The sequence below is a fragment of the Peromyscus eremicus genome, chromosome 10 (genome assembly GCF_949786415.1).
Source record: "Peromyscus eremicus chromosome 10, PerEre_H2_v1, whole genome shotgun sequence".
NCBI classification, from domain to species: Eukaryota; Metazoa; Chordata; class Mammalia; order Rodentia; family Cricetidae; genus Peromyscus; species Peromyscus eremicus.
Genome location: NC_081426.1, coordinates 96257846 through 96270663, shown reverse-complemented (window position 1 = coordinate 96270663; position 12818 = coordinate 96257846). Strand labels below are relative to the sequence as shown.

Sequence of the window (12818 nt, the reverse complement as noted above, 5' to 3'; positions counted from 1 at the left end):
CTAGATAGATAATCTAAATAATCTTTGGACCAGTGAGACGGCTCAGAAAGTAAGGGTACCTGCTGCTGAGTTTGATCCCCAGAACCCACAGACTGGAAAAAATTAATTGCAGCAAGTTGTTCTCTGATCTCCACATGAAAGCTATGGTACACAGGTATATGCACACACACCAACAATATATATTTTAAAATGTAACTGGGAGGTGGTGGTGGTGCACACCTTTAATCCCAGCACTCAGGAGGCAGGCAGATTTCTGTGAGTTTAAGGCAGTTTGGTCTACATATTGAGTTCCAGGACAGCCAGAGCTATAGAAACCCTGTGGGGGAGGGGGTTGCATTTAAAATACTTTCTGAGGCTATAATATCAAGTTTTAGTATATGGCCCTCACACCCAGGGGCAGCACCATCTGGACTCAGTGGGATAGTTTAACAGTGGGGGTAGGAGGAGAGTTGCTAGGGGTGAGGAAGTCTGAGAGTTGAGGATGAAGATGATCAAATATATTTTATCAGCTGGACAGTGGTGGTACAGCCTTTAGTCCTAACACTAAGGTGGATCTCTGAGTTCAAGGTCAGCCTCAAACTCAGTACAAAGCAAGTTCCAAGATAGCCAGGGTTACAGAGAAACCCTATCTAGAAAAAAAAAAAATACATTTTATCAAGTTCTCAAAGAATTAACAGAAAGTGAAAAATACAACTTAAGGACCTAGTATAATTTCTCAAAAAAAAAAAAAAAAAAAAAAAAAACAAAGAAATCTGTCATTTCAATTATTTTTTCTTCAATAAAAAAGAAAATGGCCGGGCGGTGGTGGCGCACGCCTTTAATCCCAGCACTCGGGAGGCAGAGCCAGGCGGATCTCTGTGAGTTCGAGGCCAACCTGGTCTACCAAGTGAGTTCCAGGAAAGGCGCAAAGCTACACAGAGAAACCCTGTCTCGAAAAACCAAAAAAAAAAAAAAAAGAAAAGAAAATGGGTCTTTACTCTCCACCCTGTATACAGCCTATGTTCTAAAGGGTAGAAAAACTGTCCAAGCTTGTTTACCATATCCTCCTGAGTACTTAGCAAAACGCACAGATAAACAATAAGCAGTCAGTAAACTACTAGCAAAAACTGGCTGTTTAATTTAGGCTAGATTAAAATCTAGTTGAATCTAAGGGCTGAACGCTACCACCCCAACACAGGACTCACCTCCCTAGTAGGAACTTTCATCCCTCTATTGTGCTGCTCCAATTTCCCTCCTCTTCTCTGGGAACAGCAATCAGCCATGACACCTCCACTCCACCACAATCATGTTTCCAGTACCCTTGCCACTACTCTAGTCCATGGTGAACCACTCGGCAGCTAAGGGAAAAAAGGAAGGAAAATCTAATCCTACTTCACACTGCCACCTTGCAATAAAGCATTTCTCCTTGATTCATCAACCTATAAAGCAAAATGATCTTGCAATAGTAGGGGGAACAGAACTACGGGACAAAACAACAAAGCAAACAAATCAAAACCCACCTAGTCTATCCTTACCCCAAACCCAGGAACAAGGAGTCTCATCTTTTTGGGGGTTTTGATTTGATTTGGTTTTCAGTTTTAAGGTCTTGATTTTTCTTTTTTTTCTTTTCTTTTTTTTTTTTTTTTTTTGAGACAGGGTTTCTCTGTGTAGCTTTGCACCTTTTCTGGAACTCCTTTGTAGACCAGGCTGGCCTCGAAGTCACAGAGATCTGCCTGGCTCTGCCTCCCAAGTGCTGGGATTAAAGGCCTGCGCCATCACCCCACCACCGCTGGCTAGTTTTAAGGTTTTGAAACAGGATGTCACACTGTAGCTCAAACTGGCCTCTGCTTGCTCAGTGTTGGGATTACAGGAGTTTGCCACCACACAGGGCTTAAGTCCCTTCTAAAGGGCACAAAACTGCTATGGTTGCTACATTCTTTCCCAGAATTTCTTCCACTCCCTGTGATGTGAAGGATATAACGTAACAAATGAGGAAGACACTTTTGGTGGACTCTTTCATTCAGATATGGTCAAATTCACAAAGCTCAATAGAGCCAAAACAGGACCCAGATGCAAAGGAAGCAGCAATCTACTTAAGGTTGATCCTGCACCAAAGGAAGCAGCAATCTACTTAAGGTTGATCCTGCACCAAAGGAAGCAGCAATCTACTTAAGGTTGATCCTGCACCAAAGGAAGCAGCAATCTACTTAAGGTTGATCCTGCACCAAACCTATGAGGAAGTAATTCTCTTACCTTTTGAAGCAGATAAAGTAAAATAAAATCTGAGCCTGGATGCTTTCTGTTTAACTGAGGAATATATGAACACCTAACATCAAAGAAACCAAAGTTCTACCAAGATCAGAAAGCATAAGGCAAGCAGATTTGAGACTAGCTCTAAGACTGGAGAGACAGCTCAGTAGTTAAGAGCACTTAAGCTGCTCTTCCAGATCCCCAATTACCACACAACAGGTCATAACTGTATATAACCCTAGCCTCAGAGGATCGGCATCAACCCTTCATGGGCATCAGGCACATGTGTGATACAAAGATACACAGGCAAAACATATTAAAAAAAATTTTTTTTTTAAAGCTAGCTCTGCTCTATTTCTTTTGTTTGTTTCAAGACAGAGTTTCTCTGTGTAGCGCTAGAACTCACTCTGTAGACCAGGCTGCAGGCTAGCCTCTGTATAACTTTGGAGCCTGAGCCAGGCGGTGGTGGCGCACACCCCTTTAATCCCAGCACTCGGGAGGCAGAGCCAGGCAGATCTCAGTGAGTTCGAGGCCAGCCTGGACTACCAAGTGAGTCCCAGGAAAGGCGCAAAGCTACACAGAGAAACCCTGACTCTAAAAACCAAAATAAATAAATAAATAAATAACTTTGGAGCCTGACCTGGATGGAACTCACTCTGTAGATCAGGCTAGCCTCAAACTCACAGAGATTTGGCTGCCTATGCCTCCCAAGTGCTGGGATTAAAGGCATGCGACACCACTACCCGACTTCTGCTTTATTTCTTAGTTTTAAAAAATTAACATTATCGCCGGGCGGTGGTGGCGCACACCTTTAATCCCAGCACTCGGGAAGCAGAGCCAGGCGGATCTCTGTGAGTTCGAGGCCAGCCTGGGCTACCAAGTGAGTTCTAGGAAAGGCGCAAAGCTACACAGAGAAACCCTGTCTCGAAAAAAACAAAACCAAAAAAAAAAAAATTAACATTATCATACATAAAAAATTTTAAATTAGCTGGGCGGTGATGGCACACAACTTTTTTTTTTTTTTTTTTTTTTCCCAGAGCTGAGGACCGAACCCAGGGCCTTGCGCTTGCTAGGCAAGCGCTCTACCACTGAGCTAAATCCCCAACCCCGATGGCACACAACTTTAATCCCAGCACTCAAGAGCATCTCTGAGTTGGAGGCCATCCTGGTCTACAAAGCTAATTCAAGGATACACAGAGAAACTGACTCAAAAAAATTTTTTTTAAATAGCAAGAAATTGCCAGGCAAAATGGCTCATGTGTTTAATCCCAGCACTCCAGAAGACACCGGAGGATCTCTGTGAGTTCAAGATCAGCCTTGAAAAGAAAAAAAAAGAGGGCTAGAGATATGGTTTATCAGTTAAGAACATGTACTGGCCAGGCAGTAGTGGGGTACGTCTTGGGCACGTCTTTAATCCCAGCACTAGGGAGGCAGAGGCTCTGTGAGTTTGAAGCCTCAGTTCCAGGTCAGGCTCCAAAGCCACACAGAGAAACCCTCTCTGGGGGAAGGGGGAGCGGAGGGGAGGAGAGGAAGGAAGAAAGGAAAAGAATGAAAACACATGCATTGCTTTTTCAGAGAACCAGAGTTCAGTTCCCAGAACCTACATTAGGAGACTCATAACAACCTGTAACTCCAGCTCCAGGGGAGCTCCTCTTTGGGCACTGCATCAAAAGTAAGTCTTTTTTAAATTTTGTTTTATGTGTTTCAGTGTTTTGCCTGCATGTATATCTGTGTATGACTTGAATGTAGTGTCCAGGGAGACCAGAATAAGGTGTTAGATTTCCCTGGAACTGGAATTACAGATGGTTGTGAACTACCATGTGGGAACTGGGAATAGAACCAGGGTCCTCTTCTGGAAAAGCAGCCAGGGATCTTAACTGTTGAGCAATCTCTCCAGCCCCACAAATATTTCTCGAAAGAAAGGAATAAACTGAAAAGCAATTGTTCCTCTCCCTATCCCAGTCTTGTTTTCAAAAGCAGGCGGTATTTTTTCTTTTAAGTCAGAATTTCCATTAAAACCCCATAGAGGAGACAGGGCAGTGGTGGCAGACCCTTTAATCTCACTCAGCACTAGGGAGGCAGAGACAGGTGGATGGATCTCTGTGAGTTCTAGGAAAAGCTCCAAAGCTACAGAGAAACCCCATCTCACAGAACTAGAAACGACTTAGCAGCTCAGAGTACTTACTGCTCTTGCAATGCTGTTTCCCATCACTACATGGTAGCTAACAACTGTCTCTAACTCCAGATCCAGGGGACCCAGTATCTTGTTCTGACCTCCATGAGTATACCAAGCAAGTACATACATGCAGGCATAACACTCAGACACACAAAAATAAGTCCATCTAAACAAATGAAATTTTAAGAGCCAGTGAAATGACTGACGGGTAAAGAGATTTGCCACCAAGCCTGCTGACCTAAAGTTGTCCTCTGACTTCCACATGTGTGCTGTAGCTGTACAAGGGCTCCAAACAGCTGGACCACACAGCTGCCATGACAGGCTTTGAGGCCCAGACACAGCTTCTGTGACACAAACTTACTGAGGCAACACCCAGACCCATTAAAAGTCATAAGCTGACCCCACCCAGGGAGGGCCTACATCTAAGGGGAAGTACCTGACATCCCAAACATTCCAAACATTAGAAAATGTGGCCAGATGTCCCTGAGTCTAACACACATCTATTTTTGTTTTATAGATACCCCTAGACAAATGTCAACCAAAACAAGGTCCTGAACCCTGGAAATCCCCTCACCCCATCCACTGCTAGGATTAAAAACTCTGCCCCGCCTGAGCTCAGGGCTCTCTGCTCTCACCACTGCTTCAGACAGACAGAGAGACCAAACCCCGGAGCTTGAAGATAATAAAGGCTCTTTGTTTTTACATATGGGATTCGGTCTCCCTAGTGGTCTTTTGGGGGTCCCCGCGACCTGGGCATAACAGTAGCAACCACACATACACAATAAATAGCTTTAAATTCCATAAATATACGTAATTCTTCATATAAACATATAGTTTAAATGAAAAAATTTTCATCTGGGCTGACAATACTCCCTCCAAGAGCCAAAAACATCTAACAAAATCCCCAATACCACACGAGAAACCCAATGTTTTGGGTTTCGTTGGTCAGGATTGTCCAAGAGAACCCTAAAACATTACAGGCTACTGCTAATGCCCTTGGTTACCCACACCCAAGTGGTAGAAAGTAAGTCCCTACTGCTGAAGATAACATGAACTTCAGACGCTAGGCCCAGAGACACCAGAGCTAGAAATAACCTGAAAGCCTCCCCAGGCCTGTTAGGTACCAAAAGGTGCCATGCAAGCTGCCAAAGGAAGGAAGCAGCAGTCCTATGAAGCTATGACGTCTATGAAACAACAATGGCCAGCATGGCACAGTGAGTTTTAGGGTGTGGTAGTGCATGCATAACTAGGCAGTAACCAAAAACTCTCTTAATTGTACTTAGAATCCATATAACAGAGAGGGAACTCTTGCCTAGTACTGGAAATCTAGCCAACTACCCAGGGCTAGTAAAGTCTAAACCAGCATAATCCCTAACTACATACTAAATATTTTTTCTTATGCCCACAGTTAAGTGTAGTCCTCAACCCTCACCCAGGAAACTTCCCTTTGCAACTGATGTGGAGTCCAGTACCAACAGACACATCTACAACACAACCCCTGTGACTTCGGCTCAGGGAACATCGAGGAAAATGAGGACAGAAAGATTGTAAGAGCCAGAGGAACAGGGGATTTGCTGTGAGATTGTGTCTGCAAAGAATGTCAGAAGACACACCCATAAAGTCTCACCAATATGACTGCCTAAACATGAGCTGAACAGGGTGATGCACACCTTTAGTTGTAGCTCTTAAGAGGTAGACGCAGGCAGATCTCATTGAGTTCAAGGCCACCCTGATCTGCACAGCGAGTTCACTACCAAGTGAGACCATGTTTCAAAAAAACAAAAAACAAACCGGAGAGACATGTCAGCACGGGCAGGGGAAAGCCCAGGAGACCTCAACCCTACACAAAGAAAGACAGGCAATTAATGAACACTAAGAGTGGGAAAAATAGCCTTACTCAGGGAAGAGCACACCAGTTGGTTATCCAATACCCAATGATCGTCCCTTAAAACATATACAATAACATTATTCAGACTAAGAATATTTATGTATTTAGGAATAAATATGTGTATGTATATATATATATGTATGTGTGTAACAATTATTGAAAAAAATAAGTCACAAATTTGAAAGAGAGCAGGGAGAGGTATATGGGAGGGTTTGGAGGGAGGAAAGGGGGGATGATGTAATTATATTATAATCTAAACAAATAAAGGAAATATATTTTAACTCCATAAATATTAGTCACTGAAAATTAAGTAGTATTAACTGGCACACAACCAGCAATCCCAGCACTCAAGAAGTAAAGACAGAAGAGTCAGGAGTTCATGGCCAGCCTGGGCTACATGAGACTGTCTTAAAAACAACATCTGCGGGCTGGAGAGATGGCTCAGAGGTTAAGAGCACCGACTGCTCTTCCAGAGGTCCTGAGTTCAATTCCCAGCAACCACATGGTGGCTCACAACCATCTGTAATGAGATCTGGTGCCTTCTTCTGTATACATAATAAATAAATAAATCTTTAAAAAAAAAAACACACATCTGCAAAGTATATTTAATATCTGATTATGGTTTCCCTTCCCCAACTGGTTGTGGTAATATACTGTGTGCCCTAATAAAATTTACCTAAAATCAGAGAGACAAAGGAATATACCACTGCCACGTCTCACCTCCAGAACTCCTCAGCCTGAAAAAGCTTCAGTTCCTGTCTCTTCAACACCTTATATACTTCTCTCCACCCAGGCATCACTTCTTTCCTAGTGCTGAGATTAATGGCATGTGATTCCCAAGTACTGGGATTAAAGTGTGTGCCTCCACTGCCTGGCTATTTCTCTCCTAGACTGAGTCAATCTCATTCCAAGGTGGCTTTGAACTCACAGAGATTCAGACTGGATCTCTGCCTCCCCAGTGCTAGGATTAAAGGTGTGTGACACCACTGCATGGCTTCTATGTTTAATATAGTGGCTTGTTCTGTTCTCTGATCTCCTGGCAAATTTTATTAGCATACACAATATATCACCACAACTGGTCCCAGATCCTCCCCACAACCCCATCCACTGAAATCCACACCCTTTCTCGCTCTGTTTAGAATACAGGCATCACATCTAAGGAAAAAATAAAGTAAGATAAAATGAAAATAAACCAGAATAGGACAAAACAAACTCTTTGCCCAGAATTCCTAATATATCCTATTACCATCTCATTTTAAATTGCCAAAGACAATTTCAAATTTTCCCTTTCCACGAGTAACCCTTGCTTCTAGATAGTGTTCCTGAACTAATCTGGCTAGGATGGCTAGGCTTTATTCTTGTCATCTTAGAAGTTCACATCATAACAGTTTCCAGATCACATATTCTTTGGCCACAGAAGTGATATACAATAAAATGTATGTGCATAAAACTTCTAAGGTCTTCTTCTATACCTAAAAATACCTCAGTCCTCATCACAACTCACTGGTAGGGTGGCAGTCCTAGCTAGGAAAGGCAGGAAGACAACTTCAAAACAGGAGTGCCAGGTCAGGCTGGGCAATAAATAACAAGACTCATCAAATTCCTACACATAGAATTTATGTTGTCAATAATTTCCCCAAGAAGTTTGGTGCTGCTCATCTACTATACCCAGTATTATGATGCAAAAAAAAATTTGACTCTATTGAGTGCCAGTCCTTCTTCCTTTATCCTTCATGGCTTGAAATTTTATTAAAAATATATGCATTCAGTATTTTTCTCATTGCTGAGTAAAAAAAAAAAAAATGACAAAAGCAATATAAGAAAGTATATATTTTGGCTCACAGTTTCAGAGTACAGTCCATCATGGAAGGGGGAGGCATGGCAGAAGGAGCTGGAGGCAGCTATCACACTGTATCTGCAGTCAGGAAGATCAATGTTCATGCTCAGCTTGCTTCCTCCATTGAGTCTACCCAGGACCCCAGCCCATGGGTGTGGTGCCTCACATAGTCAGGGTAGGTCTTCCCTCCTCAGTTAAACCTTTCTGAAAACAATCATAGGCACATCCAGAGGTGTATTTCCATGGTGATTCTGAATTGTATCAAACTGACAATGAAGATCAACCAGCACCATATGTCTAAGTATAAGGCCTACTTTTAATCAAATTATTTAGAAAAAGTTCACTTTTTTCTTTTTTTGCAACAGGGTCTCATGTGTCCCAGGCTAGCTTTGAACTCCTATCTGGCTGAGAATAGCCTTGACTTTCTGATCCTCTTGCCCCTACCTGCTAACTGTGAAGAAATATATTCATGGGCTGGAGAGATGGCTCAGAGTTAAGAGCAGTGGCTGTTCTTCCAGAGGACCCAGGTGCCATTCCCAGCACCTTTGATACTCAGAATCAACATGGCAACTTATAACCATCTGTAACTCCAGTTGCAAAGGGATATGTCACCCTCTTCTGGCCTCTGTGGGCACTGCACCCATGTGATGCACATACATACATGCAGGCAAACACAACCATACACATAAAAGAAAAAAGGCAGGGAAGTGGTGGCACACACCTTTAATCCCAGCACACATGGGAGGCAGAAACAGTTTGAGGTCAGCCTGGTCTACAGAGTGAGATCCAGGACAGCCAAGGCTACATGGAGAAATCCTGTCTAAGAAAGAGAGACAGACAGGACAGACTGGGCTGGGGTGGGGTGGAGAGACAGTTTAGCAGTTAAAAGCACTGACTGCTCTTCCAGAGAACCCACATGGCAGCTCACAACTGTCTGTAATTCCAGTTCCAAGGGACCTGACACCCACGGCAAAAACACCAATGCACATAAAATAAAAAAGAAAAGAAAAAGAAAAGAAGAGAGAGAGAGAGAGAGAGAGAGAGAGAGAGAGAGAGAGAGAAATGCATTCATTACCACAGATTAAATTTTAGACCACTATAACAGGTGAAAAATATCCTTTATGGGGGCTGGAGAGATGGCTCAGCTATTAAGAGCACATACTGCTCTTAGAGGAGAACTGAGTTTGGTTCTCAGCACCCACGTCAGGCGGCTCACAACCACCTGTGACTCCAGCTCAAGGGGATGTCATGGCTCTGGCCTCTATGCACACTGGCACATATATCCTCCCCCCCCCCACACACACACACATACACACTGCACCCAAGCACATATAAAAATATTTTTAAATGTCCTCTATACTTTTCCCCCCAAAATTCAGGATGCAGTCACACTTGTATATTTCATTTGACGAGCATGTTTTTGTCTCGGCTGTCTTGTTATTTGTTTTTCTGACACTTGATAGTTTTGCCCTCAGCTATCTTGACACCATGCTCCATTATGAATCTATGTGTACTTTCATCATGACTAAGGTCAAGGTTCATTAGTTTTGGCAATTGTGTGTGTGTGTGTGTGTGTGTGTGTGTGTGTGCGCGCGCGCACGCACGCGCCCTATCATTCCTCACTGCTCAAAATCAAATTTCATACTCTACATGGGCACTGAACATGTCTTAACACTTAAGACTACATTCAACCCAGAAAGTCCCCAATATACACTTTTTGAACAAATAAGGAAAATAATTCTCCATAATATACATGTAAGTAAAGTACTTTAAGTTGGATACTCAATGATAGTTGCTGATGTTAACTCAAGATCAAGAATATCACTGTATGGTAGCTCACACCTTTGATCTCAACACTCAGTGGTTCAGGACAGCCAGAGCCAGAGCTGCATAATAATAAGACCCTGCTTCAAAACTAAAGAAAAAAAAAGGCTCCATTTAAAGCATTATCCAGCATCCTAAAAGATCACTTAAGAATTTAAGATTAAAAAAGGAAGAAGAAAAAAAAAAAGAATTTAAGATTACAGGGCTCAGCGGTTAGGAGCACTGTCTGCTCTTCCAGAGGACTCAGGTTCAATTCCCAGCACCCACATGGCAGCTCACAACTGTCTGTAACTCCTGTTCCAGGGGACCCAACACCCTCACACATGAAAAAAAAAAATGTAATTTTACCTTATTTTATCCACAATTACTTTTAAGTTTACTTCCCAAAAAAGAAATTCCCAAGAGAAAAATGAAAGCAGTCTGCAGAGAAGGTAACATGGAATCTATTTGAAGGAGAAAGTTACTGCTAGAGCAAATGGAGTCAAATCAACCACTATTTACATAGTTCCTAGTTCTGCTTTGATCTCAATTAGGTACTTTTCTAGGTTATTCACAGGCTTGTCTAGGTTTTCGAATTACTGCATGGTAATATCTTCAACCAAAGTTAAATGTTTTACTTAAAAAATACAATAGCATCCCATATACCTTTTGCTATTGTTCACAAACAATCGAATCACTCAATAAATCCGTCAGTTCTTCTAATTTCTTCCAAAGAAAAATTCTAACAACCAAGGATATCAGATTGTAAATCACAGTTAAGAGTTCTGGCTGGCACTATGAAAATATGTTAAGACAGCCTGGTTTAGTAATTACCTAGGTTGTGACGATGAATAAAAATATCTGGGGAGGAAACTTAAATTGAACAGAAGAAATGCCTCCTAATAAGAAAATCTCTTCCCCTATATCAATTCACCTCCCACTTGTTCCCTTTAAGCTTCCAAGATTTGCTTTCCAGACTATTTCCCTCATCCTTACACTGTATCAGGCCCGTCCACTAGAGAACTATATACCTACCTATTCAACACAATTCTAGCACTGTCGGGTTCCATATTGCTACTTCCCTTAGCGCCCCCTAAAATGCCAGGCAGCCCCTCTACTGGACTCCCCACATTTTGACGGTTCCACCCCCCAGTTCCCCACCCCCTCATCACCAGGTTCATCCTGCCCCTCCAACCGTCTCCCGCCCTCGGGTTCCTTCCTGCCCTCCAAACACAGCTTCCCTGTCTCAACGACTCTAGTTCCATCAACCGACTCCCCGAACGCCCTGCTCGTTCCTCCTGTCCCTATTTTTATCAACATTCCACTGAGTACTCCTTTCCATCCATTCTTTCAACACATGCATCAATGCAAAAACACCCCCGCACAGGAGTCCCTTACCCAAAGCCGGATCCTCCATCTTTCCCCTTTCTTTTGCTTCCTTTCGTCTCTCCCCCATCTCTACCTCCTCTCAAAGAGTCGGTTCCCAGGCCAAGGTCTCTCACCTCATTCGGTCACTTAAGTGGTGCCAACCGCTTCATACAGGAAAATAGAAGCAATCACGTCCCCGAGGACGCTTCCCCGCGAGTCCGGGCACTCCCTGGGCACCCGCCCCAGCGGGAACCCTGCGCACACGCACACACACACCCCGAACTCCTTGGGGACGAGGGTTGGAGAGGAGAGTGTGCGTTCTCACACCGGCCTCAAACACAGACCACTTCGTTACAGCCCTTCGCCATTTTGGTTTCCCGCGGACTACCGGTGCATTCTGGGAGCGCGGAGCTACTCCAAGGCCGAATGGCAGCTCTCCAGGGCCGCAGAGGGGCGGGGACTGCGCAGCGAGCGCGGAAGAACACCGCGCCCTACGTCCCGGACCAGCGCTGAACAAAGAGGGACTCTTTAATGTCGCGGTGGGACTAAGTTCTGCTGCTGCCAGTGCAGACACAATAGTGAGCGCAGCGCTTGGGGACGCTGATGCTCGCTGTGCGATCTTCTTTAAAGGAGAGGTCGTGTCCAACCTATCCTGTGCATTTTTTTTACGTCCTCAGAAATGGGATATTGGTCAGTACATCTCGCTAGGCTGATTTCCTTTCTGTGGAGATATTAAATGAAAAAGTACTTTTCTCTTACCTTCACCCGGGAGGCCTGCTATTAGAATTCACATAAGTGGGGAGGAAACCTTGGATGTCAAATTTCATTCAATGATTACTCTCCAAATCCAAGTTTATTTGGAATCTGTATAGGAGAGTCTCACTCTTTTTTTCCTCTGACAACGAAAGGGACTTCTTTTTTCTGTTTTCCTGCTTCATGACCTTTCCTAATTGTAACAAAACCTGAGCATACTCTCCTGCAAAGCAGTTGATTGTAGGAACACAGAACTTCATAATATTGTTAGCTGTGGACCAGAGTTCCAACTGATAAACGGAGGACACACTTATCTCTTTGACTTATATATAGATGTAACCCGACACCTGTAGAAACACCTGTAATACCTTTATATTTTCAGAGTCATATTTTTATCGCAGATTACGTCACAGAGAAAGTCAATACTGTATTTTTCTCTCTCTGAAAAAGTACCTGTAGCACAAATCTTAAAAGGTCTTATTAATAAAAACAAACCTGGAGCTGGGTATTGGGGTGAATGCTGGAAGATCAGCGAAGCAGAACAAGCCACAGCCACCTCATCTTGCCAGTTCCTCAGCTGATCCTGTTTCCTCAGACTGGAAGCCTCTGAGTCCTTATCCAAATGGGTCTCAGCTGAACTGCTGCTAAAAGCCTAAAAGCATAAGCAGCTCTAGTTCCTGGTTTTCACGCCTTATATAACTTTCTGCTTCTTGCCATCACTTCCTGGAATTAAAGGCGCGAGTCACCATGCCTGACTGTTTCCA

The 12818-nt window shown here is 43.4% G+C and overlaps 1 protein-coding gene across 12 annotated transcripts in view; it reads right to left on the bottom strand.

The window, feature by feature from the left end:
* Mtf2 (metal response element binding transcription factor 2) overlaps positions 1-11711 on the bottom strand; it is a 57637-nt gene extending 45926 nt beyond the window's left edge. For 7 of the 12 annotated variants that reach the window (XR_009381675.1, XR_009381677.1, XR_009381678.1 and 4 more), the window contains exon 1: positions 4644-5534. Coding sequence is in view for 3 of the 12 variants with exons in the window: in XM_059274936.1 (XP_059130919.1) it covers positions 4644-4797 (154 nt within the window). In the remaining 9 variants the exon portion in view is untranslated. Of the gene's footprint in view, positions 1-4643; positions 5535-8135; positions 8335-10599; positions 10676-10767; positions 11170-11435 lie in introns of those variants that run through there. The other 5 variants (XR_009381681.1, XM_059274939.1, XR_009381682.1 and 2 more) reach the window with 5 other exon arrangements.
* Between the last annotated feature and the right edge of the window lie 1107 nt (positions 11712-12818).